Source organism: Nasonia vitripennis, chromosome 2, assembly GCF_009193385.2.
Source record: "Nasonia vitripennis strain AsymCx chromosome 2, Nvit_psr_1.1, whole genome shotgun sequence".
Lineage (NCBI taxonomy): Eukaryota > Metazoa > Arthropoda > Insecta > Hymenoptera > Pteromalidae > Nasonia > Nasonia vitripennis.
Genome location: NC_045758.1, coordinates 6172622 through 6195003, shown reverse-complemented (window position 1 = coordinate 6195003; position 22382 = coordinate 6172622). Strand labels below are relative to the sequence as shown.

Genomic DNA, 22382 nt, shown 5'->3' with positions numbered 1-22382 from the left:
CGCACGTGAATATTTGCCTAAGTGATTGCCTCTCGCCTCTACATCTATACTACAATCCACATACATATAGCTACTCCCGGCGTCTTTAAGATGCTCGTCGCCGCGCGCGACCATCGCTCGAATTCTCGATGTGCCGAGGGTATGGACGTCGACGACGACGTGCGCCTCGAGCGGCCGCCGGAACTTTGTACTTCAATTCGAGAAAGTCCGCGTATGTGTGCGAGAGAGAGAGAGAGAGAGAGAGGAGTGGCTGTGTACCTTTCGCGCAACTTGCTACGTATAGCTCGACTGCTCGTATAATATCGAGAGCCGTGAGTGAGCCGAGTCTCTATATATGTATACCCTTCTCGTGGCTGCGGTCTGCTCGGGCGAAATAAAGAGGGTTGCGCCGCACGCGCATACGTGTACACGGCACGTATATAGGGGCATAAAAGGGTGGACGTGTAAAACTAACATTTAATCTCGAACATTGGATTAGCGGAGAGCCGCTTGCGTAACCTGCCCGGCCAGTTGTAATAATATCGCGAGCAAAGTGTGTACTGTGCGCTTTGTTTATCAATTTCCCGGCGAACGCCGCAGTGATCGCGTTAAAATTGCGCGAAAGGAGTTGGAAAAAAAGAGCCTAATAAATCACGGGAGTCTCATCTGGCATATCGAATTAAAAGCTCGTCCTATCAGTAATAAGAGCCGCTTTATCTCTCGACTCGGATTCGCAACGGTGCACAGCAGAAGTAGAAGGAGAGAAGAGGAAGAGCAGAGCAGCGAAAAAAAGAAGGAGCTGAAGAAAAGAATCTCTGCGCGCGTTCAGATCAAGATGCAGGAAATCCTCAAGGTAGGGGGTGAGAGAGCCAGCCGTCATATAAATCATGGACGTTTCAGCGTGTAGCGGCCCCTGGTCGAATGAATGAGCCGAGGATGATACCGAGCGGGGGGTTATGCCACTGATCTTCTGCATCTCGTGCGAAGGGGGGCAGCGAACTTGCTTCGCTCGGCACAACCTACGTATGAGTAAGAACGCGAGATATAGAGGAGATATCAGGGTGGGCGAGATAAGTCGATCTGATGTTGATTTTTTATTGCGTCTTATTCAATGATTGGGTTTGCGGGAACGTTTGAATTTTGACAAGTGCGCGAATAAGCAAGCCGAGATAGAGAGTACAGGTAGTGGAAGAAGAAAATTTAAACAAAGATACAGACTCGCAGTGTCTCGAGAAGGAAAAAAGGCAGCCGAGGGAGCGGAGAGATGAAGCCAGGCCGACGAAGGCAAGATCAGTACATTACAGATAAAGCGGGCGAGCGAGACCCTCCTTGGACTTTTTTAAGTCATAAATCCTTACGGCCGAGAAGTGTTTGCCGAACTGGTTCCTTCCTTCCTAACTCAATTGCTCCGCGCCGCTACCGTGTGATGTACGGCGCTCACTTCTCTCTCTCTCTCTCTCTCTCTCTCTCTCTCTCTCTCTCTCTCTCTCTCTCTCTCTCTCTCCGAAATCACGGATTCGAGTCCTCCTGCCCCGGATTTTTCCTCGGGGCTATACACCGCGAGAGATTCTCCTCTCGTGCCTGCACTTTCCTGATCTATGGCTTTCGATCGGAAAAGGTCTCTCTATATACTTTTAAATTCAACACTGGCACATTGTCCGAAGTAGTAACCCGCGCACGAGTATACACGAAAAACAATGGCAAAATAATCCTGGCAACGGTGTTATTCAAAAGCTCACCTTCTCTCTGCAGCTCTCGTTCTCTCGGCCCCTGCCGCCGCACGTTCGCCCGAAGGGGGCAATATTCCACGGCAAAGTTCTCAAGTTAAATACATTACGCGTGGGGCGCATTGTCGCGGGGAATATTGCGCGTCCTTTTATCTCAAACCACAGCGGCGCGAGACTCTCTCTCTATCTCTCTCTCTCTCTCTCTCTCTCTCTCTCTCTCTCTCTCTCTCTCTTTCTCTCTCTTCGCCGAGCAGTTCGCGCCGCGCTCTGGCTAAAAATAAAGGAGCGAGTGAGAGAGTCAAAATAAAGTAAACAAGGAGGCGAACAGACGTAAAAAACCACCAGGGGGCAGGAGGAGGAGAGATGGTCTGTCTCTTCAGGTGCTTACGGAGACAGAGCTTCTTGCGAAGCCATAAAGAGGATTGCTACTCATTAAATCGTCGGGCTCTCTCTCTCTCTCTCTCTCTCTCTCTATCTCTCTCTGGTGTATGTCCATGGAATCAATGTCTCTTTCGAGTGTATAACGCGTTGCGTCCGCGCGAGAACACCTTTTCAGGGACCCTCGTGTCTGCGATATTCTATGTAACGAGGGATTACGAGTTTTTAGCTAGTTAGGGTCGCGAAAGCGGCCATTGATTTTCGGGAAAAAATTCTCCCTCGTTGGCCGTAAAATTTGCGATTCCTAAAACTTCGAACCCACATTCTTCCGCCAAAAGCATACCAAAGCCAGCAGGCATAAACGAAAAAAGCAATACAAAAGCTCTCTCTCCCGCACACGTATACGCAGTCTTGCAAAATTTCTTCCCAGGCGAGGTGCAGCAGCAGCGGCGGCGTTTCATCTTGCCTCTCTCTGTTTCGAGGGCTGCTGCAGGAGAGGAAAAGAGGAGCGCGGTGAAGGAGAGAGAGAATCGAGGTCAGTGCGTTTTTCCCCTGCTTGCGCGCCAAGGGCTGCGCTCGGATGCGCGCAACTCTCCGGAGGGTGCGGGGGTGGGGGGGCTCGTGCGCGGGGGTGGCGCGCACCTCCGCGATTGGGGGCTCGCCCGCACCGGAGGAACGCCCCGCGCTATATCCACCACCCGCCTACGCTCTCGTTTTTCTTTTTCTCCCTTTTTTTCCTACTTTTTTCGCTTTTTGGCCTCCTTTGCCCCCCCCCCCCCCCCCACCTCCCAGAGCGCGCACCTTTGCTCGAGCTTTTTTTTCTAGGAACGCCGCCACCGCTGCTTCAGTCTTTTTGTACCCTTTCTGTGCGCGTTCTTTTTTGCGTTCCCCGGTACGATTTTTTGTTTGTTTTTGGTTCGGTTCTCCCTTTGCCGCGCAGAGTGCAGACTGCGCGATCTTCGACAGGCTTGCAGGCTCTCGGAAAGGCTGCGCGAGCTTTTTTTCTCTCGTTTCCTTCCTGCAAGAGCGTACTTTTGTCAACGTCCCTTTCCCGATCATTCGTCGGGCCATAAACGCCAGTTCCAATCCCTGGGCTGCGAGGCCTTTGTCGTCGAGCTTCTTACGCGGAGAATCTAATTAGGCCGGTCCGGATAGTAATGCACCTTTAATCCGTGTACACACCGCGGAGAGGAGGCGCTCGCGCGTGCACTTGCGTCTCTTGGACCCAGTATCTCCCTCTCCGTCTCCGCGGGGGAATCGCAAACTTAGCAGTAGCAGCTGGAGAGTCTTGTCGTCTATGGGTATACGCGCTCTCGCGCGCGCGCGCGCGCACACACACACACAGCTCTAATGATTCCCACGGGTGTGCGAAATACCGGATTAATCGCGACGTCAGACGCGCGAGCGCGGTAGTTTAGTATTGCTAAAACCTTGAGGTATGGCTGCGCGCGCCTCCTGTAACTTAGCCGCACCGCACTGGACTTGGCATAGCGCAGCTGCTCTATAATGCTAAGGAGGAGATGCCGCTGATGCTGTGCTCGGCCAGATGCGTTTAGGGGGGTATCCTCTCAAGGTGGCGTTATTTACGACCCGATGCTGTATTCGACTGCTTTGATCGAACGGCAGTAATATCCATTTGGAAAGTTGAACGAAAGAACGAGGACGGTCGTAAAATAATTATTACAGCCGTAAAAAGGAGCGACGGTTATGCACTGCATACGTATACCTATATCCTTATCCAATTAGCAGATTACACGCGTACTTTTCCTCTAATTTAATTTTTTTTTAGCTCCACACCCTGCGCACACATCTCTCGCTCGAATGAAGTTGGCTGGAAAATTTGCCTCGAATTTTATTACTCGGGGAGAGAGAGAGAGAGAGAGGCAGAGAAATGTTAATAAATCTGTGGCCTAATGTGAAAGCCGTCGCCAGGCTCGCTCGACATAAAAGTCCGCTGTACATTTATATGTATCTTTTCGGCCGGTACAAAGTGAATATACAACAAGTGAAAAATTAAGGGTCGCTCCGAGCGATAAATTTGCGGCTGTCCACTCAAATATTTTCCGTGCTTTAGACACTCAAGAGACCGAGGTTTTTTTCTGACCCTTACACCACCGCCGTCGTAGTCGTCCCCGCGGATATGCCGGCCGTTTCCCCCCTAATCCTTGCATATTCACAAATCATTTGCGGCTCTTACGCAAGAATTCCCGACCATCGCGAAGCCTTTTTCTTTAATTTAAATACATCAGCTTTTATCCCAGACGAATTTCGCGTAAAAAATGAAGCGCGTAATCCCGAGATGATCGAAAACAGAGCGAGTGTAAGCCTGTATTGTGTAAAAATCGAGTTAAAATGACGGATTTCACAGGAGAGCGAAATTCCCGTCTTATATTTCACGTCCCTTCGAAGGGCTTCGGCCGCCGAGGCGGGAAGTTGCCTCCCGGGCCGGACCGGCTAACTCTATGCATATCGATGCATTAGAGAAATCTATATTTCATGTAACGTGACGGGATACAGGAGGTGGAGGATGACCCAGAGCGTCCGCTGTCCCTCGGGTATAAACCGGGCAGAGGCTATAGATAGAGGCGGACCTTCGATAAAGACTAGCGGAAATTTTTCCGTGCGGACGTGTCACGTATGCTTTTAATACATATTTTTCTCGGCCAATTTTTCACGCACTGCGACGCGCCGGCAGAGAGAGCCTCATCGTTCACGATGTCCGGAAACTATAATTTAATTTCCCCCTGAAAGGATTGGATTGTTCTTTTTTTTTGTTATATTTTGTTTGGAATTATACCCGTCGAGGAATGACAAACGAGTGGTTGATTTGCATGACGAGTACATCGGGAGTTCCTAATTGTCTGGAGTTGAAATAAAATTCCTTTGCTTTCGCGGAATCCCGAGAACAATGAGGCCTCGCTGCGCTGCATTAGAGATTCGAAAGAAAAAGCGCGCGATGGGTTCGTTAGGTATTGTAATGGTTGCTAATGAAGATAACGATATTAAGCTTTTTTCCAACGGGACTTAGGTCGGCCGAAAGGACTCAAAGGGACTTCACTTTTAAATTCACTCGCAAACACGACGACGATCTCTTATTCAGCTGTACGTATATGCACAAGCTTTCTCAATAAGCTACATGCCTCAGAGCGACTCGAGAGAGGGAGGAGAGCTTGGGCAGCGGAATTTCTATTAAACGACAAAGCGTTAATTGAAAGCTCGATATTACAGAAGACTGCGAAGGCGCAGGGCAGGCACACACGCGCACAGCACTGCACGTCCTGTTGTGTATCTTAGGAAAGTAAACAAGTTGCTGGTCACACAGCAAATAAGGCGTAAATAAAATATAACCTATACCCGCTGATCCCTTCAGCCCCGGACTGCTTCTGACCTTAATTCTCTCTCGGCTCCAAAAGTTTCGTTAATAACGCTGGCTTTCTATTAAGACTCGCCGTGTCGTTAGCAATTAGTTTACGTTGTTACATATACAAAAAAATAGTGGACTTTTGAACATACCGATTCGGTTTAAGAGAAAGAGGTATATATCTAGTGTTTGCTCGTACATCTCACGACGGACGTATAATGCGATACACATACAGGATGTTTGCTTCTTTCTCTCCTACCACGTGCGTGTATGTGTGTATACGCGACATATACCTCTCGCCGACTGTAAATGCATGAGGCACGCTGTGTCCGCTGAAAGTGACGGGGCGCGCTCTCTCACTCGGAAAAGGAGGCGAAGGAGTACGTAGCATATAGGTGTACGTGCATGGGCCGGAGGAGAGAAAGGCCGTACGTGTGTCTGTGTGTGTCGCGTTGCGGAGAAGTGTCGCTAACTATTTTACGTAACTTTGCCGACAGTTTGGCCCGCGCTGACCACGTACGTCCGGCCCGCTGCTCTCTCTCTCTCTCTCTCTCTCTCTCTCTCTCTCTCCCCAGGGGGAAGCAAGGGTATAGTAGTTTCGCCGTCCCAAGATATGCATACGTGACAGACGGAACAGCGGCAGTAGTGGAGCAGCGCGAGATGCGTCGTCCCCTTTCTCTCTCTCCCCGAGCTTTGAATGTATATACATAGAGGAGGGGGGGGGGGGTGCGGAGACAGCTGAAGTTTCTGTTTCATTCGTTTATATGCGCGCGGGGCTGGCTATGTTCCGCCGCCGTATTTTCACGCCAATCTAACGCGTGTATACTCTCTCTCTCTCTCTCTCTCTCTCTCTCTCTCTCTCTCTCTCTCTCGGCAAGAGAGCAAAAGAGACAGGGGGGCTCGTTCTATGTTTTCGAATTAGAATGGCTCGGGGGATTATTCCGAGAGAGCTAGACCAGCTCGCGAGAGGAATGCGAATCGAAAATTCGAGCGAGAGAGACGCCGCGAAAATTTCTTCGAATCAAAATTAAGGCATGCGCTCGGATGGTGCAAATCATCGGCTCTTATGCCGCACATGTAGTGGTAGGCGCCCTCGTTCTTTTCTTATTCTCCTCTGACGCACACGGCCGCGTGCACGCGGGGCGAGAGAGAGAGAGAGAGAGAGAGAGAGAGAGAGAGAGAGAGAGAGAGAGAGAGAGAGAGAGACTAGTTCTCGCAGTTTCTCTCGCCTGCAGCCCTTGGAGTGTCGGCCAGATTTACTGCGCTCTCCTGTAATTATCATCATAAAGTCGACTTTACGAGCAGTAAGGGCCCCTCGTAAAGGAATGCTTCATTTCGCTCCTCTCTCTCTCTCTCTCTCTCTCTCTCTCTCTCTCTCTCTCTCTCTCGACCAGTCCGTTCCGTTCCTCGTGTCCTATACACAGAGCTGCGCACAGCCATCCTCGAGGCTTCGATTTTTCCGCGATATTCTGCAGGTGTCCGCAGGTGCAGCTACACCGTATAGCCGCGCGCGAGAAAGCAATTATCGAACTTTTCAAATTTGTCGGTAATATTGAAATTTCTTTGCCTGCGCAGCCCGTCTCATTATTGAAGTCCGCATCGATAGGATGAAAAGAGAACGCAAGGCAAAGGAGTAGATTGCGCGCGAGATGAAGCTGAGAGGACGGGAGACTTTTTGTTTTTCCCGTCGTTGGCTCTCTCTCTCTCTCTCTCTCTCTCTCTCTCTCACGCTCTCCATTGTCCGCCGCCGTCGCTCTTCTCTCATTTCCGCGCAGCGACGAGCGTCGCCGGCTCTTATCGCGAGCGCGCGCGCCTTTGTTCGATTTCGCGCGCTATATATAATACTCCCTCTCGCGCGAGTCCTCGTCGTCGTGTCCTCTGATGAGAGGATATTACGTCGTCGGAGAGAGAGATTGAACGAAAAAAGACCGTCGGTCATGCATTATCAAGAGCACATACCACGCATACAGTCTGCAAGCGCACTCGAAACATCCAAAGTACACGCAGTTTTTGCGCTAGACGTCTAGAGTAGCGGCGCGCGTTATAATTTCGAAAGTCAAACACGTGCCGCGGTCCTCCTGCATTTTGTAGTGCCCTCGTGTACGTGTGTGTCGCAATAGCGTCGCCGACGTCGTCGTCCACCGGTTGAATAACTCTCGCGGCGTTATGCGCTACTGTTCAGCGACGAGCTTGTGCTGGAAAAAAAAGAAGAAAGTGGAAACGGAAGACCGCGAGTGTACAACGCTATGTGCTATGAGATGCAAAAGGAGAAACGCTACACGCACACGAAGGCGGGGGTGGTATGCGCGGGGCTATTGCGAGAGCGCAAAGTTTAAAGGGAGTACGGCGGAGAGAGAGAGAGAGAGAGAGAGAGAGAGAGAGAGAGAGAGAGAGAGAGAGAGAGAGAGAGAGAGAGAGAGTCGAGTGCGGTTGAATTGTTCAAGGAAACAATAATAAAAGTTGCATTAATTAAGAGGGCAGCGGTATATAGCGGAGAGCCGCCAGTATAAGCAGAGTGGGATTGCTCATTAGAAACGCGGAATTTCTCGCGCCGCTGCGCGCCTTTCCTACCTCCCCGGCCTTATCGAGTTCGCTTTGTTTCTTGCTCCTCCTCTCCCTTTCTATTTTTTTTTTGCATTTTTTACACCACACTGCGCGATCGCTTCTTTTTGTCTCGTCTCGCGTGTTTTGTGCGGGGAAACGAAATTCAAAAATCTTGCTCGCGCCGACGAAAAAAAGCTCGTTAGATCGCGCCGCGGAGCAGAAAAGTCGCTTATTATCCCGATCCCTATACACACACACGAGCGCGAAGGTCGAGCTCTGGGTGTCTCACCGCGAATGGCTCACTTTGCAGAGAGCACAGGTTCGCAGCTGCAATTTCGCAGCGTGACCTTACGGCGCTGCTGCGGCGCGAATCTATTGAAATTCGCGGAGCAATTACGCAACGTAGTTGCGCTCGCTCGGAGCCGGCTAATCCGGTGAATGAGCCCAGCGAACTATGAGGCGCGAGAGCGGCCGACGCGCGACAATGCTCTACTCCCGGAGAACGATTCTCGCGCGCCCAGACAAAGATCTCTCTCGCCAATTAATGGTCGACGCTCTCTCTGTGTGTATCGCTTTTGCGCCGGGGAAAGAGTCGGCGCAAGTCGAGAGAGCAGGGCGCTTTGAGCGAACGCGAGATTTCTATGGGGCCCTCGTAGCGGCGAGCATCATCAGTTGCCGAGATTGAGCAGCCTCATAGAATCGAAGAAACGTTATTTTCAAAGCTAAACTTTCCGCGACGTGTGCGTCTGGTTTGCGTATCGTTGAGAAGTATTCTTAATCATGTAACTGTCGATAAGTATGTCGATTCTCTTATTGTATTCGATAACGATTATAATTATAGTCGAACAGACGTTTCATAATCTTGTGTTATGAACTGTATACATCGGTTGTATATCAAGTATGCATATACATTTAGTTATCTGCAGATAAAAGTTGCGGGATTCCCCATTCTTGATTTACGATAAAGCGTCTTTGCTATATTAAAGCGACGGTAAGTGTCAGTCAGCAATCAAAGCCTTGACAACAGTGTTCCGCAATGGCACGAGTAAAGAAGTGTCATTTTATAATCTGTGCATTCGATATTCTCTTAATCATCGTCTGCACATCGATTTGCCTTCACGTTAGCGGTAAGTCTGATCTGACTTTTTGTCGTTTTCGTGTCTAAATTATTACTTAATCCTAATTTACAGAAGCAAAAGTTTACAAGAAAGGACTAAGCATTGACTATTCCCAAGCCCTCGTTTATCAGACAATCTCGAAGAGGGATAGCTGTCTACTCAATGCTCTGGACGCTAATGAAGTTAATAATACAACTGAAATAAAACACCCGTATAGTGCACGCAAGTGCTCGTTTGATCTATTTATGAATGATACATTATTTATATCTGGCCATCCAAATGAGATTCGGTCCACTGAGCCCGCATACAAGATAGCCTTGACCATTAACTTTATGACAGACTATTCTTTGGATAGAAAATTGTACGAGATAGAGGTGGATTTTGTCAATGAGAAAATCTACCTGCTCACGATCAATGGCACTTACGAGGTTTACAAGTTGGCGGTTTTAGACACGAAGGGCAAATATTACAGCATAATTTTGACAGATCTCGACGCACCCAGTCAGCTCGCCTTGGACCCAGCCGTTGGCTTGCTTTTCATTGCTCAGCAATCTTCGGTAAGTGTGAAGAAATCTTTGCCAAACAGTGAACTCAGACGTTAATAACTCATCTCTTTTTCAGATACTCAGAGCAGGTATGGACGGATCGTCTCCGAGCCTGATCGTGAACAAGTCGGGTCTAGCTCGAATGCTGGCCATCGACCGATCCAGCGAACGACTCTACTGGGCGAGTCACGTGAACATCGAGAGCGTAAACTATGAGGGTGAAGATCGCCGAGTGGTGTTACCGATCTCCTTGCGCATGCCACTGGGTATAGCGTTTGTGAGCAATCGACTTTACTGGCTGAAACCCGTGACCGGTTTGGACGAAAAGCCCGAAATTTGGAGTTGCGATGTAGACGGAGCAACCGGTGCTTGCCGCACCTCCAATCAGTTACCGCACAGTTAAAAATCGTTTTTCGAATAGAATCCGAATTTGTGTAGAATATTTTATTGAGTTAGTTTGCAAAGTCATACAAAACATTTTGCACGAATTTCTCCTTACACGCGATGCTATCTCACGGAAAATCATTAACCTGTGCGAACATTGTAGACGGCGATTACATCAAGGGCTACGACTTCAAGGAAATGCGTTTGACTCTTGATTCCGCAGCCAATCCCTGTAAGTCGAACAACGGAGGTTGTGAACAGCTCTGTCTGCTGAGCAACAGTTCGAGCACAGGCTACAGCTGTGCTTGCAAGCTCGGACAACGACTCAACGCTGATCGAAAAACCTGCAACTCAGCTGCTCAAGAAGAGTTTCTACTTTACGCGCAAGGGAGATTTTTACTGGGAAAGTCTCTAGATCGACTGGGGTGAGCGTTTATCTATTGCAAAAATAAAAAGTATATTAAAAATATCGCTTATCGGAGAGCCGATGCAGAGGATACGCCAAACTTCGCCGACGTTATCTATCCAACCGGCATGAGAATTAAATTTCTGGCCTTGAACAAAGTCCCCAGCGTCACCTGTGACGTGCGCGACGGTTTAGTCATGTACAGCGATGACAAGGGCATCTACAAGCAAGATTTCTTCATTCCCATCGAATCTGCAAGTCAAATCGATGAAAGTCAGGATCCCAATTACACTCAGGTGGCGCACCTGGCCGTAGACTGGGTCTCCAAGAATCTTTACCTAAGCATCATTTCGACTAGGTTGCCTAATTTCATGATCGCCGTTCATCCTTACGCTGGCATTGGATCTCCTCCGCCAGTATCGGGTGTCGAAAAGTACTCGTATTTGTATATTTTTCCAAGATACGACTGGATAATCGAAAGCATCGCCGTGCATCCGAATCGCGGCTACATTTTCCTTGGAGTCTCGGAACGATCTGGAGAACATTCCGGAGTGTATAGATTCAACAGCGACGGCACGGACAAGAAACTCCTTTATAATCGTCAGAACGTGACGTCTTTGGCGATAGATTACAAGGAAGACAGGCTCTACTGGATATGCCAAGACGGGACCACGCTCGAGAGTGCGAAAATTGACGATTACGCGACGGACAGTAGAAAGTAAGCTCGTTGTTTTAAAAACGAATTTTTTATTTAAAACAAACGTTTATACTATAGATTCGATCGATCTTTTAGGTTGGACGTGCTGAACATGAAGACCGTGAGCGTGGACAGCAAGTGGGCTTACGTGAGCAATTACACCGGTGTCTGGCGAGTGGACAAGCTTTCCGGTACCGCGGTGACGAAGCTGAAAAACGTCAATCCTGGTGAAGAGATGCTGGCTGGTACCACGATTTTCAGCGCCGAATCACAACCTCTGCTGGACGATCATCCTTGCGCCGTGAACAGGGGTGGCTGTCAGAGATTATGTTTCGCCGTTCCCGACAGCAACGAAGCCGTCGGTCTGAAGAAGAAGTGCGGCTGTCTCATAGGCGAAACGCTGCAAGCAGACGGCAGAACGTGTGTTTAGTTTAGGACAAAAAATAAATAGCTCCGATACTTACACGTGCGTTTCATTTTCCAATCGACGAAGTCATCGTTGATTCGGTCAAGTTCGACGTATACACGCGCGTCTATAGATACCTAAGCGTCGGCTTGGAAACTTGCGACAAACTTGGCTGGGCAAGAGGTCCGATGGGTTGTATATACACGGCGAACGGCGATCGTTTTGCGGCCACGGCGTGCGTGCGTGAGCAGCGCGGTAAGCGGTGCCCTGTTGCCCATACACTTGGCCATTAGGCGAAGGCATCAGCGGTATGCTGCTGCTCTTGAGTTTACAACGATGACCAGCGTCCGCGCGCGCAGTATAGCGGAGAGGAAGTTTGACTGCTCGGCTACAAATATCGTTAACGTTGCGCGCTAATTTTGCCGACAACAGTTTGCGAACAACAACGACGACACGATGACGACATCGCGCGGCAGAGGGTGAGGTGCTCGGGCAGCTGCCGTCTACGTCTTTGCCCTTGTGTGCGGCTTGTGCGGTATCGATAAGTGTATAGATGCAAACTTTTTGTTATTGTACCGCAGCACTATTTTGCAGCGTCGCGAATTAATATGTAGCCAGACGGCGCGCTTTTTATTGCGCCTTGCGCAATCCGATTTCCCTTTCGCTTTCGTCGGAGCCTTCCATTTTCCAAATGGCTTCAATCTTAATTAAAAGAGGCGAGCGATTAAGCCTACGCGCAGACCTTTCATCCTGCCGTTCGGAGTGGAAATAAGGTCCGATGATCAGCGACGGTAGCTAATTGCGATTGGCTCGGTTCGAAAACAAAGAAGAAGGAGGAGGAGGAGACCCGAAGCGATTAAAAAATGTATCGCCGATATTATACACGTGTTATTAGTCGAAGAATGCAGGTCGCGGTATAGCTGTCCATAGTAACGATGGCGACGGCGACGACGACGACGGGCAAAGCGAAGGAAAAGACTGCGCTGTACGCTGATGGCGGGGGGAGGAGCAAAATCCAAGTAATTAACAACTTTTTGAAGCCGAGGATAATCTCTGGACGGATTCCCTTCGTTTGGCCGAGAAAGAGTTTGCAACGCGCCGCGCTAAGCCGTGACCATTTGCCTGTCGAGCCTTTACGTCCTTCCTCCAGATTTTATCTCTCGTTCTCTCTTTCTCTCTCTCTCTCTCTCCTATGTACACGACGCGAGGGGGTAGATCGCTCCTCGAGTTGTCTCGCGGGGGCTTCGTGACTGCGCATCCTGTCTCTGCGCGCTTCGCTGTTTATAATTAAACTTTTTCCTCGAGCAGAAGCACACAGTAATGCCCTCTCCCTCTCTCCCTCCCTCTTTTCCTGCTCAGTCTTGTACGTTTGCCGGGTCCTTAGTGATTCTAATTGTCGACAAGCTGCTGCTGTTGCCCTTTCGTTCGCTCTCGACTCTCTCTCTCTCTCTCTCTCTCTCTCTCTCTCTCTTTCTCTCTCGCTGGCTTTGCTCCTGGAGATTAGAGGACTTTTTCTGCAGTTGAGAAAAATCGAGGAGGAGACGCGAGAGCGGCAAGTTGAGGAATCGATTTTATTTGCTCGCGTAAAGGGCGAATCTCCTCTGCTCTCCTGTTTATTTTTTCAAGCATTTCGCTCCAAGTGCACTTCGCATGCAAAGGGCTGTGCATTTCCTCCTCGATGTAATTTAAATTCTTATTATATCGATCACAGAGACGTAATTCGAAGACAGAACGTATAACGAGTGAACTTCGCCCACATGCACTATATACGCAGGCTTGTTTGCGCCGCATCGGAATCGAGTGTTATCGTATTTGTATGATCGAAGATTATCGGGATACATAGATCAGAAGTTCACTCCAGAGAAAATGCGGATATCCAATTACGCAGTGTCAATACTCCCGAGCGCGGTCACTTCGCGTTTTCTCGTGTTTGCGGAAAATATTGACCCAGAATTGTCATAACGCGATCTGTCCCCCCCCTGGGAATTTCATATTTTTCCAGATAAACCCGTGTCCACCTACCACCACCACTCTACGCTTCGTTTGCCGAGGGCTTAAGCCCTGAAAGGGTCAATGGATCGTAATGGCGAGATATATGTCCGAGTCCACTCGAGTATTATTTTTTCCCGGTGTGGAACGAATAGCTGCGTATTACTCAAACGGAGCAAATTGCACAAAAGTATTATCGACTTATTTTCCACGCGACTGGACCGCAGTCGCGATTTCCAGAGCACGAGCTTGCTAGCATCCGACGACGTTAATCCGACTGTCTATATAGGTTTTATTCGCCGCTCGTACGCGTGGCGCATTGTAATGATACGGCTTTATGCGTACGCGGCGCGAAATTTCACAGCGTCGCTCTCGCAATAACCATATAACCAAGAAGCGCGAGTTACTCGCCGAACAATGTGCGAAGCTCGAGCTCGCTCGTTCCGAGTTGTACATTATAAGGTAGCGAGTCGATTTCGACGAGGCAGAGCTGCGAAGCTCCGGATAGCTAATTAACAGCTAGTCGACAATGGCTGAAGCACGCATCGTTGTTTGCGAATCGTAATGCCGCGTCGGCTCGTTCCTTCGGCTTGTTCCGCAAGTTACTGCTGGATTCTAACTAATCTCTCGAATTCGTAATAATTTTACATACTTATACCACGAAAAATAAGTAGTCCGACACACACACACTACGCCGCGGTGTAGCACGCGTGTAAGCGATGTCATTTCACCTGCAAGGTATACACACACTCGCGCACGGCCAGCAGCGCGTCGGGCGAAACTTTTGCGTTAAGCTGCGGTCGGGGCTGCTGGCAGTACTGTTGTGGGTGGCGGCAGTATCTGCAATCCAGAATGGAATCTGTCGGCTCCAGACATTATTTAGCTCTCGCTTTCCTCCTTTTCCCAAAAATCCTACTGCTCGTCTGCGGAAGGTTAGATGCTGCTGGACGTGCAATGCGCGCAGCGTCAGTCGAAACTTTTAACGCGACGTTTCAAAATGTTGCGGGTCGACGCTGTGCTCGCGAGCGAGAGAGAGAGAGAGAGAGAGAGAGAGAGAGAGAGAGAGAGAGAGAGAGAGAGAGAGAGAAAGCTTGATCGATTAATTAAAAATAGCGCGGGAGTTTAAATTAGAAATTTTCCGCCGCGTCCTCTCTGACACGCGGCCGCGTTCGCGCGAGATTGATCGGATTTCACGACAAAGTTTTCTTTTGTCGCGTTGCGCCGCTGCTGCTGCTCTGATAACGTTTTCAATAATGTAGCTGGCACGTACGCGTGGAGAGTGAAATTTATTTTAGATGAATCACCGATGCACCTTCCAACTGGATATTCCACAGCGAACTCGCGTAGCGTTTTCTCGTCATCGATTCGCTCTCCGCTATATGTACCGCGAGTACAAAAGGGAAGAAAAAAGTGTTGGAAAAGTAAGTCCGTAATATACGCATATAGACACACTCGCGTGTGTACACTCGGATAATAAAAGAAAAGGCGCAGAGCGAGTCTCGTAGGCATCCCGATCACGTCTCGGGGCCATTCGGTATTAGCCTCCTCGCGCGCACATAGCCCCGCACTCGCTCTACATATCGTTATGGCTTCTTTGTGCGCGGGAGGAAGGTCTCGGCAAACAGGATTTAAGATTATTTCGCGCGGGAATAAGAATGGACTCGCTTTGCATCTCTCGCGCAGTGTGTTCGACAACTCTCGCCGCGCGGAGAGAATATTCGTGACCGCACGTCGGGCGGGCGCAGGGCAAATAGAGAAAACATTTCCGAAGAATGTTACACATTCCGAGACTCTCGTGCGAATTAGATAGACCGCCGACGGCGGCGGAGCCGATAAACAGATTTGTCTGTGTGGCTTTGCAAAGGGGAATGAATAAAGTGCACGCGGGACGTGCTTTTCACGCTTCGAAGAGCGATAGCTTCTGTTCTCCGAACTTTTATACGCCGTGACTCTCGATCATTTTGCGTATCCGCTCGTTTTAAATAATTACCGAAGAGGATAACTGCAGCGAGTTCCGGCGAGAAATCCGCTCCTATCGCGTGAGTGGAAATTTACTGGGGTATAAATCGAGGATGTATAACGCGTGGTCTCTCGTCGATATTTTATCAGTGTTTTTCTCGCGCCTCGAGAGCACATTCTCCCTATTGTCCGAATATGCGTATAATCTCGGGGCATCGTGAAACGTAAGCCTAAGCGTCGGCATTCCAAGGGGGTAGGTCCGAAAAGCCCCTAAAATATCGAAATTTCGCGGTGGGAGAGCCGCTTCTGCATCCTCGCAAGAAACACACCGCAGAGTCCACCCTCGCGACGACGGGAAACTTGAAATTTCTCCGCGAGAACTTAGAGAGAGAGAGAGAGAGAGAGAGAGAGAGAGAGGAGTCCCTCTTCCACGCGCGTGTGTACGTCCTGGGCCAGCAGCAGTGGCGGCAGCAACGAACTTTGATATTTCGTAATTCCATTGCTCGCAATTAGGGTTGGGCAGGCCGCGGTAATTACCATAACCATTAGCGAGTAGCAGCAGCGGCGCGACGTCGTAGGAGAAACTGTCTCTCGCGCGTGTGTGTGTGCTCGCGCGAGCGAGCATAAATACTCGCGGTCGCGCTGACCGCCGACCGCGTAACAACTCCCGGGAACTGGACACACAATCAGGGAAGTTCCTTGAGCTATGCGACCGCGACGAATTTCTTAGGGCGAAGCTCGAATTAAACTCGCCACCGGCGACACGTACAGCGTAGTAGGCTGGGTCACGCTGGTCTGCTCTCTTCCTCGCGAAGACGATATGGTCGGCTCCTCTCTCTCTGTGACAAGGATCGTTGAATGCGAGAGACGGCTGTCTTTGGGATTCTTAATTACGCCGCGGCCAATTGATGGCATGCGGCAACGAGTTGGGAAATACTTGGACTGGATCGGGAATTCGAGGGACTGCGGCGGAGATTTTCCCTTTCGGCTACTGCGATGCAGACCCCGACGTATTGTATCAGCTGCGGAGCGGAGCGCACGTTTTTAATTCGACCATAAAAAGTATAATCGTACGGTGTATCGTCGGATCGATCAGGCCATAAACGTCGAATCTGAACACCAGTCGCAGAGATCTAATCCGTGTCGTATTATAATACATAACGTCACTGCCATATAGCTACCGCATACAGAGCTATAATCTACGCGCTCCTCTCTCCCATGCACACCGTGAACGATCCGACAAGTAGCTATTTACGCGCTGGCTGCGTACACCTTACTCTCCCCTCATAAGCGCGATACCGGATCTCTCGGCTATACGTACAGCGTTATACCCCGCGGCAGCGGCGCATCTTAAACGCTCTCGGTCTAATACCACGCGGGAGGCTAATTTCCAAGAGGAAAAACGAGAAGCGAAAAAGTCGTGGAGTCTCGAGATAAGCCGGAATAGACTCTTTGAGAAAGGTGACTCTCGCGCGACGCGAGCTTTCTTTTCATTAAGGCGATATCCATGCTCGGCTTACAAACGACACGTTAATCGCTTATTTATATTCAGAAAATTCCTGAGGAATCGCTCCGATGGGGTGGAAAAGTCTCGTTCTTTTTTCCTCTCTCTCTCTCTCTTTACGAGCTAAGCTCATTATGCTAACTGGCTTTTCATTCTCCGGATCTCTATGCTATTTAATATCAGATTTATCATCGGATTATATACACACCCAGCCCGCGCGGCTTTTACTTTATCGAACGCTCGCGTCTGACTATTGATTTTTCGTACCACTGATTCCTCAGCGCGTTTATAATGTCTCTTGAGTCGCGCGACGCGAGGAGACGAGACTGATTGAAAAAGATTAGTCAGTTTCTCTCTCGCATATAGCGGGGAATTTCGCTGCAGGACGATTTCTCAGAGAGCCCGCGAGCGTGCGGAAGACGTCGCAATATCCGGACGGCAACGTCATCCGAGCGAGAGAGAGAGAGGGAGAGAGAGAGAGAGAGAGAGAGAGAGAGAGAGAGAGAGAGAAGTACTCAAAGAGATATCTGCGAAACAAGTTTCTCCGGCAATTTTCCTTCGTCTCTCGTCCCGAGAGAGTATACGCGAGACACGGCTTTCTACGTCTTTCTCTCTCTCTCTCGGCAACGATCGCGTGCGTGCGTGTGCGAGACGCGAAGCGAGCGAGTGACGCTAGTTTCGTTAGGGATTCGCGAGAGGAGAGCGAGAACAAAGGTGTGCGCGAGATCGCAGCGGAATATAACGAAGAAATTGATATTTTCGAGAAAATTATAGTATATGATACATTCATTTTTTTAGTTTTGATGAGTTTTTGTATAGATTTTTGTATAGATCGTAAAAGGGGGTATAGTTGGTTTGAAAACTTTTATACTTGGAATGTTCAAGTCTCGCCATGATTTTCAATAACTCCGTTAATACTGAAACAATACACAGCCGAGGACGAGGTGTCCGAGGAAAAACAAAAATAATCGAGCCCCCGTCATCCGCATTGCGCAATACGCCGAGTGCAGGGGGTACACACAGCGAGGGTAGAAAATAAGGCATCTCTCTCGCCTCGAAAGATGACCCAGCAGTAGTATCTCCCGAGCCATAATTTCATTAGTCGAAGAGAAGAGCGAGAGCGCCAGGACGCGAGACAAATGAGCGAGCATTTGGAGACGTAGCGCCGGCTGGCCGGACGATTTTGTTTGTGACGCTTTCGTCCGACGGAGCAATTCGCGGGGATGCATCCTCCGGAGGCGTAATACAATCTCCTCGGCCTCGATTTTCCCTCAAGTGCCGACTGATTAGTGGGGGATTATTACTAATTTTTGTCGAAACTCGCCGCCGCGCCGCCGCTGCTGATGAATTCTTATATTTTCGGCGGAGCAGATGCCTCTGACAAATCGCGCTCTGAGGTATTATTGCTCTCGTTTTCGAGTTGCGTGATACTTTCGCCAACTTATGTTTCGTTCTGATAATATGCTTTTCGGCAACTTGCGAGACATGTGCTTGCGGCGAGTCAACTGTTGTGTGATATTTTTTCAAATGTATAGGAATAGTTATATGGTTGATTAAGCGCGTAAAAATATTGTTTTGAATATTAAGAAAATTGGCTTGATCTTGATGAAAGCTTACATTTTGGCCGCACCCTTGTAGTGTCTGTTTGCAGCTGTAATTACCGGAAGACGACGGCGACGGCGCAAGAAAAACATTAATATCAAACGAGCGAAGTAGTAGTCGACAGGAGTGCAAATACGAGATACTAATGGCTCGCTTAACTTTCGCCGCGCGCGCGAGAAGATCAAGAGACCGATGTTGATACAGCGGAAAACGTCTCAGCTTGTTAATATAAAAACTCGCTCGTGAGTCGCGAGATGTATTTGATCGATTAATTGCAGAGCATATACATTTCGTTACGTCATCGTCGAAATAATAATTATCATTCAAGAGCACTTCACTCGTCGCAGTTGTCGTATAATCAGTCGGGAGAAAGAGATTCATTTTTTCGGAATATTGCGAGAGTTCCACGAGTGTTTCGCGGCCAAGCCAAGGTCTAGGGCTTTGTTCAATTACTGGCGTTGGCCTCCGTGTACTCGTCGAGTGGTCTCGCGCCCGCTTTAAAAAGAAGGAAAAATTTCGCTCTCTCTCTCTCTCTCTCCTTCTCTCTGACATTTCTCATCCAGGCCTGTGGATCGAGGGCTTTTTTTCTTGTCGGACGAAGCGGCTTATCGCAATTAGCCCAATAATATTTCTTTAACGGCCCTCAGTTGTGTTTTGCCTTTGACAGGCCGACGCGGCGCTTCTTGAAAATTAAGTGGATTTATGATTTATCACGACGATTGACGCTTTCGAGTCCTCTCGCTGCGATGTTTCTCTTTTGTTTTGTTTGAACGAGTACTGCGACATTGGAGTCAGCGTCGTTGCGAAGAAAAATCCGTAACGATCGCGTAAATAAAAGTGGAAAATTATATAATCGCTCGGAGCGAGCGCGAGAGTTTGTTTTCAAACTCTCGGGGAAAAGCCGGTTTAATTTGCAAATCGCTCATGACGGCGGGAGAGATGAATAAGTGTAAAAATAATGAAAATTCAATTCGAGCTCGGAGTCGTGAAATTCAGAATAGGAGGAGAGAGAGAGAGAGAGAGAGAGAGAGAGAGAGAGAGAGAGAGAGAGAGAGAGAGGCTGTTTTTGCGCGCGTAGACACCGCTGTCACGATCGTCAGCTTTCGAGGCAGCTGGTTATTAAAACTCCGGCGGAAAGTTTCGTGACGCAAGCCAGATGGCGTTATTATCGACTGACTAGTTTTGCTCTTTCTTCCGGCTCTCGCGCTCGCCTTTTTCTCCTATTTTTTACCATAAAGAGAACCGCTGCTGCAGCCGCTCTGCTGTCTCTCGTTTTTTCTTTTATGCACGCGCGCGCGCAGCTCTACTTCAACCCCTTTTCTCTATCCTACAGCAGCAGCCCATTACTCTGAGCTGTGCTCTCTCGTCGTTTCAACTATTTTTCACTTCTCTCGCTCGCTCGCGAGCGCGATTTTTGTCCGACAAGTTTGCGCGTCGTCGCTCGTTTTCGCTCTTTTGTCTCGTTCTTTCCTCATCCGCGAGTTCCTATTAATTAGTTCAGGCCGAGAGCTACGTTCTGTAACTTTCCCCCCGTCCCTATCTCTCTCTCTCTCTCTCTCTCTCTTCCCTGCTCAGAATTCATTTTTTCGATTATAAAGGTATTCGCTAATGTGACGAGCCGATTTCCCATTACACCGGTTAACCCTCTCTCTCTTTCTCTCTATCAACGCCGAGCAGTAGTCTAGCCGTCGGTTCAAGTTGTCCTGAGTGCCAAGTTTCTCGGAGTATTAAGCGTATTAGGATACAGCGGTAGCAGCCGCTGCTGCCTTCGCCCTGTATAGATAGTGTGAGGGCATTGGTCATTAGCTGGGATAGATTCGAAGGTTATTAGCCATTACCGCCATTATGTGCAACTTGCCCGAGTGGTCTTTCGGGCTTATTATGAACAATTTACAATTGCTGAGTTGATCGCGGTTTAAAAGTTTGTTATTAAAATAATAAAAAAATAAAAACTGCGTTCTTTCCCTTGAACGCATGATCCGAACAAAAGTTGAACATCCGCCCCTCTTTTCTCAAATAACAATGCAAAACCCAACGCGTAACTCCGAAAACTCGCTCACTCCATGAGTAAACGAGAAAAGGAGCAAACTTTCCCAGCAGCAGCGGCATCAGCGCGTCGAATTATTATTTCTCTAACGAGCCGTGTCACACGGCGCATATTGGCGCGAGAAAGAGAGAGAGGGAGAGAGAGAGAGAGAGAGAGAGAGAGAGAGAGAGAGAGAGAGAGAGAGAGAGCATCTTCCCGCCTAATTCGCTCGGATACGTAATACACAATGTATAATATATCGCAAACTCTCCTGCGAGTCGTCGCTCTCGATGAAATTCGTCATCTCTCGCGCGGATAATATACCTAACACACGCAGAGCCAGTTCCGCCAAGCGTAAGTAGCCGCGTCGCTAAATGCCCGGTCATTTAGATGACAAACGAGTCACGTCACGGGAGCTCCGTGTGTCCACCCCATCTAACGCATCCACCAAAGACTTTCTCGTCTCGCTCGCTCGGTTTAATCCATTGATTAATTCAGCCGGTCGACATACCGTACACACTCACACACCCCAAGTTTCACTCGCATACGCGCACCTTACGTATTCGATGTCGTTCGGATGAGCGCCAAATAAGCCGCGTTAATTCGGCGGAGTGTGCGTACTGCTAATAATCTCTATTCTCTGCTTTTGTCGGGACGAATTTTTCGCGAGGGATTCGACGCGTTATCGTCACGATTACACTGAAAGCAGCTGCTGCGATGATTGGCTGTTTTCATTGAATAATCCATCTAGCAAATGATTATGCAGTTGAAAAGTCGGGGCGCGACGCTTTGTTTTCTACTCGAGAGTTTGATAATTCCTTTTCTTCCGATGGTCATGACCCTCGCGCCGCGCTAACTCGTCCTGGAAATCCTAACCGTTCGCGAGGAACTTATTTACCAAAGAATGTCAAAGTAAGTTGAGAGACAAACTTTCCACCCACTCTCTCTTTTACACGCACCAAGACACCGCGAGTAACTTGTTAAGTTTCCGAGAATCTGAAAGTCTTCGGATATCACCTTTGTAACTCGCTTTTTCGACCTAGCGCGATACTTATAGCGTTCGCGAATATCCAATAAGAGCTGAGACGTCTCGCCTAACATCTCGCGATCGAGAGCTATGAATAAATCAGAGCAGCTCTGGCTCTCGAAATATGTCGACTTTTTCGTGATAAATAAAGATAAATCAATGCCGCGAGTGATTCACGAGCGGCTGCCGTGCAGTTTACGCGGTTTTCGGCTAAAAACACATCGCCCCTACGTGCTATATGTTTGCTCACGTACTTCCGTCGCTCGAAGGTGCATCTCTCTGGAAAAATAGTTTCTTCTCGCGTATATACGGCATGTATATACATGTGTATCGGTTGTTTACTCTCGGCGCGCTATCTTCCGAGCTATACGTCAATTCGATACTCGCCGCCGAAGAGAGAGAGAGAGAGAGAGAGAGAGAGAGAGAGAGAGAGAGAGAGAGAGAGAGGCGAACGCGCCCCGGCATTTCCGACCGCGAAACTCTAAGACGCTATCCTTATACTCTTAGAAAAACGAACGGATGCGGTAAGTCTCTGGACTATAAATTCTTGGATTTTTGCAAGCTACAGTCGCGCCACGTGAATATTCGTCGGGGGTATAAACAAGATCTTTCTCTCGGCTACTGCGCCCGGAGCTCTCGGATTGGTTATTCCTTCCTGCTGCTGGATCAGGAAACTGCGGCAAACTTTCGAGCTTAGCCGAGCTTTTTAATTGCACACCGTCTTCTCTAA

The 22382-nt window shown here is 49.0% G+C and overlaps 2 protein-coding genes across 8 annotated transcripts in view; both read left to right on the top strand.

The window, feature by feature from the left end:
- LOC100122454 overlaps positions 1 to 22382 on the top strand; it is a 206622-nt gene that overhangs the window by 8852 nt on the left and 175388 nt on the right. The window lies entirely within an intron of this gene.
- On the top strand, positions 9729 to 11724 carry LOC107980627 (low-density lipoprotein receptor-related protein 4-like). The gene is made up of 2 exons (XM_031923875.2): positions 9729 to 11160; positions 11236 to 11724. Exons 1-2 carry the CDS (start codon positions 10571 to 10573, stop codon positions 11567 to 11569), a joined length of 924 nt encoding a protein of 307 aa, XP_031779735.1. The 5' UTR covers positions 9729 to 10570; the 3' UTR covers positions 11570 to 11724.

What these genes read in the sequence shown, in the direction of transcription:
- LOC107980627 (XM_031923875.2), top strand. Translation starts at nt 10,571, where the DNA reads ATGAGAATTAAATTTCTGGCCTTGAACAAAGTCCCCAGCGTCACCTGT. An exon ending in TACGCGACGGACAGTAGAAA is followed by an intron (nt 11,161 to 11,235) that starts GTAAGCTCGTTG and finishes TCGATCTTTTAG; the next exon opens with GTTGGACGTGCTGAACATGA.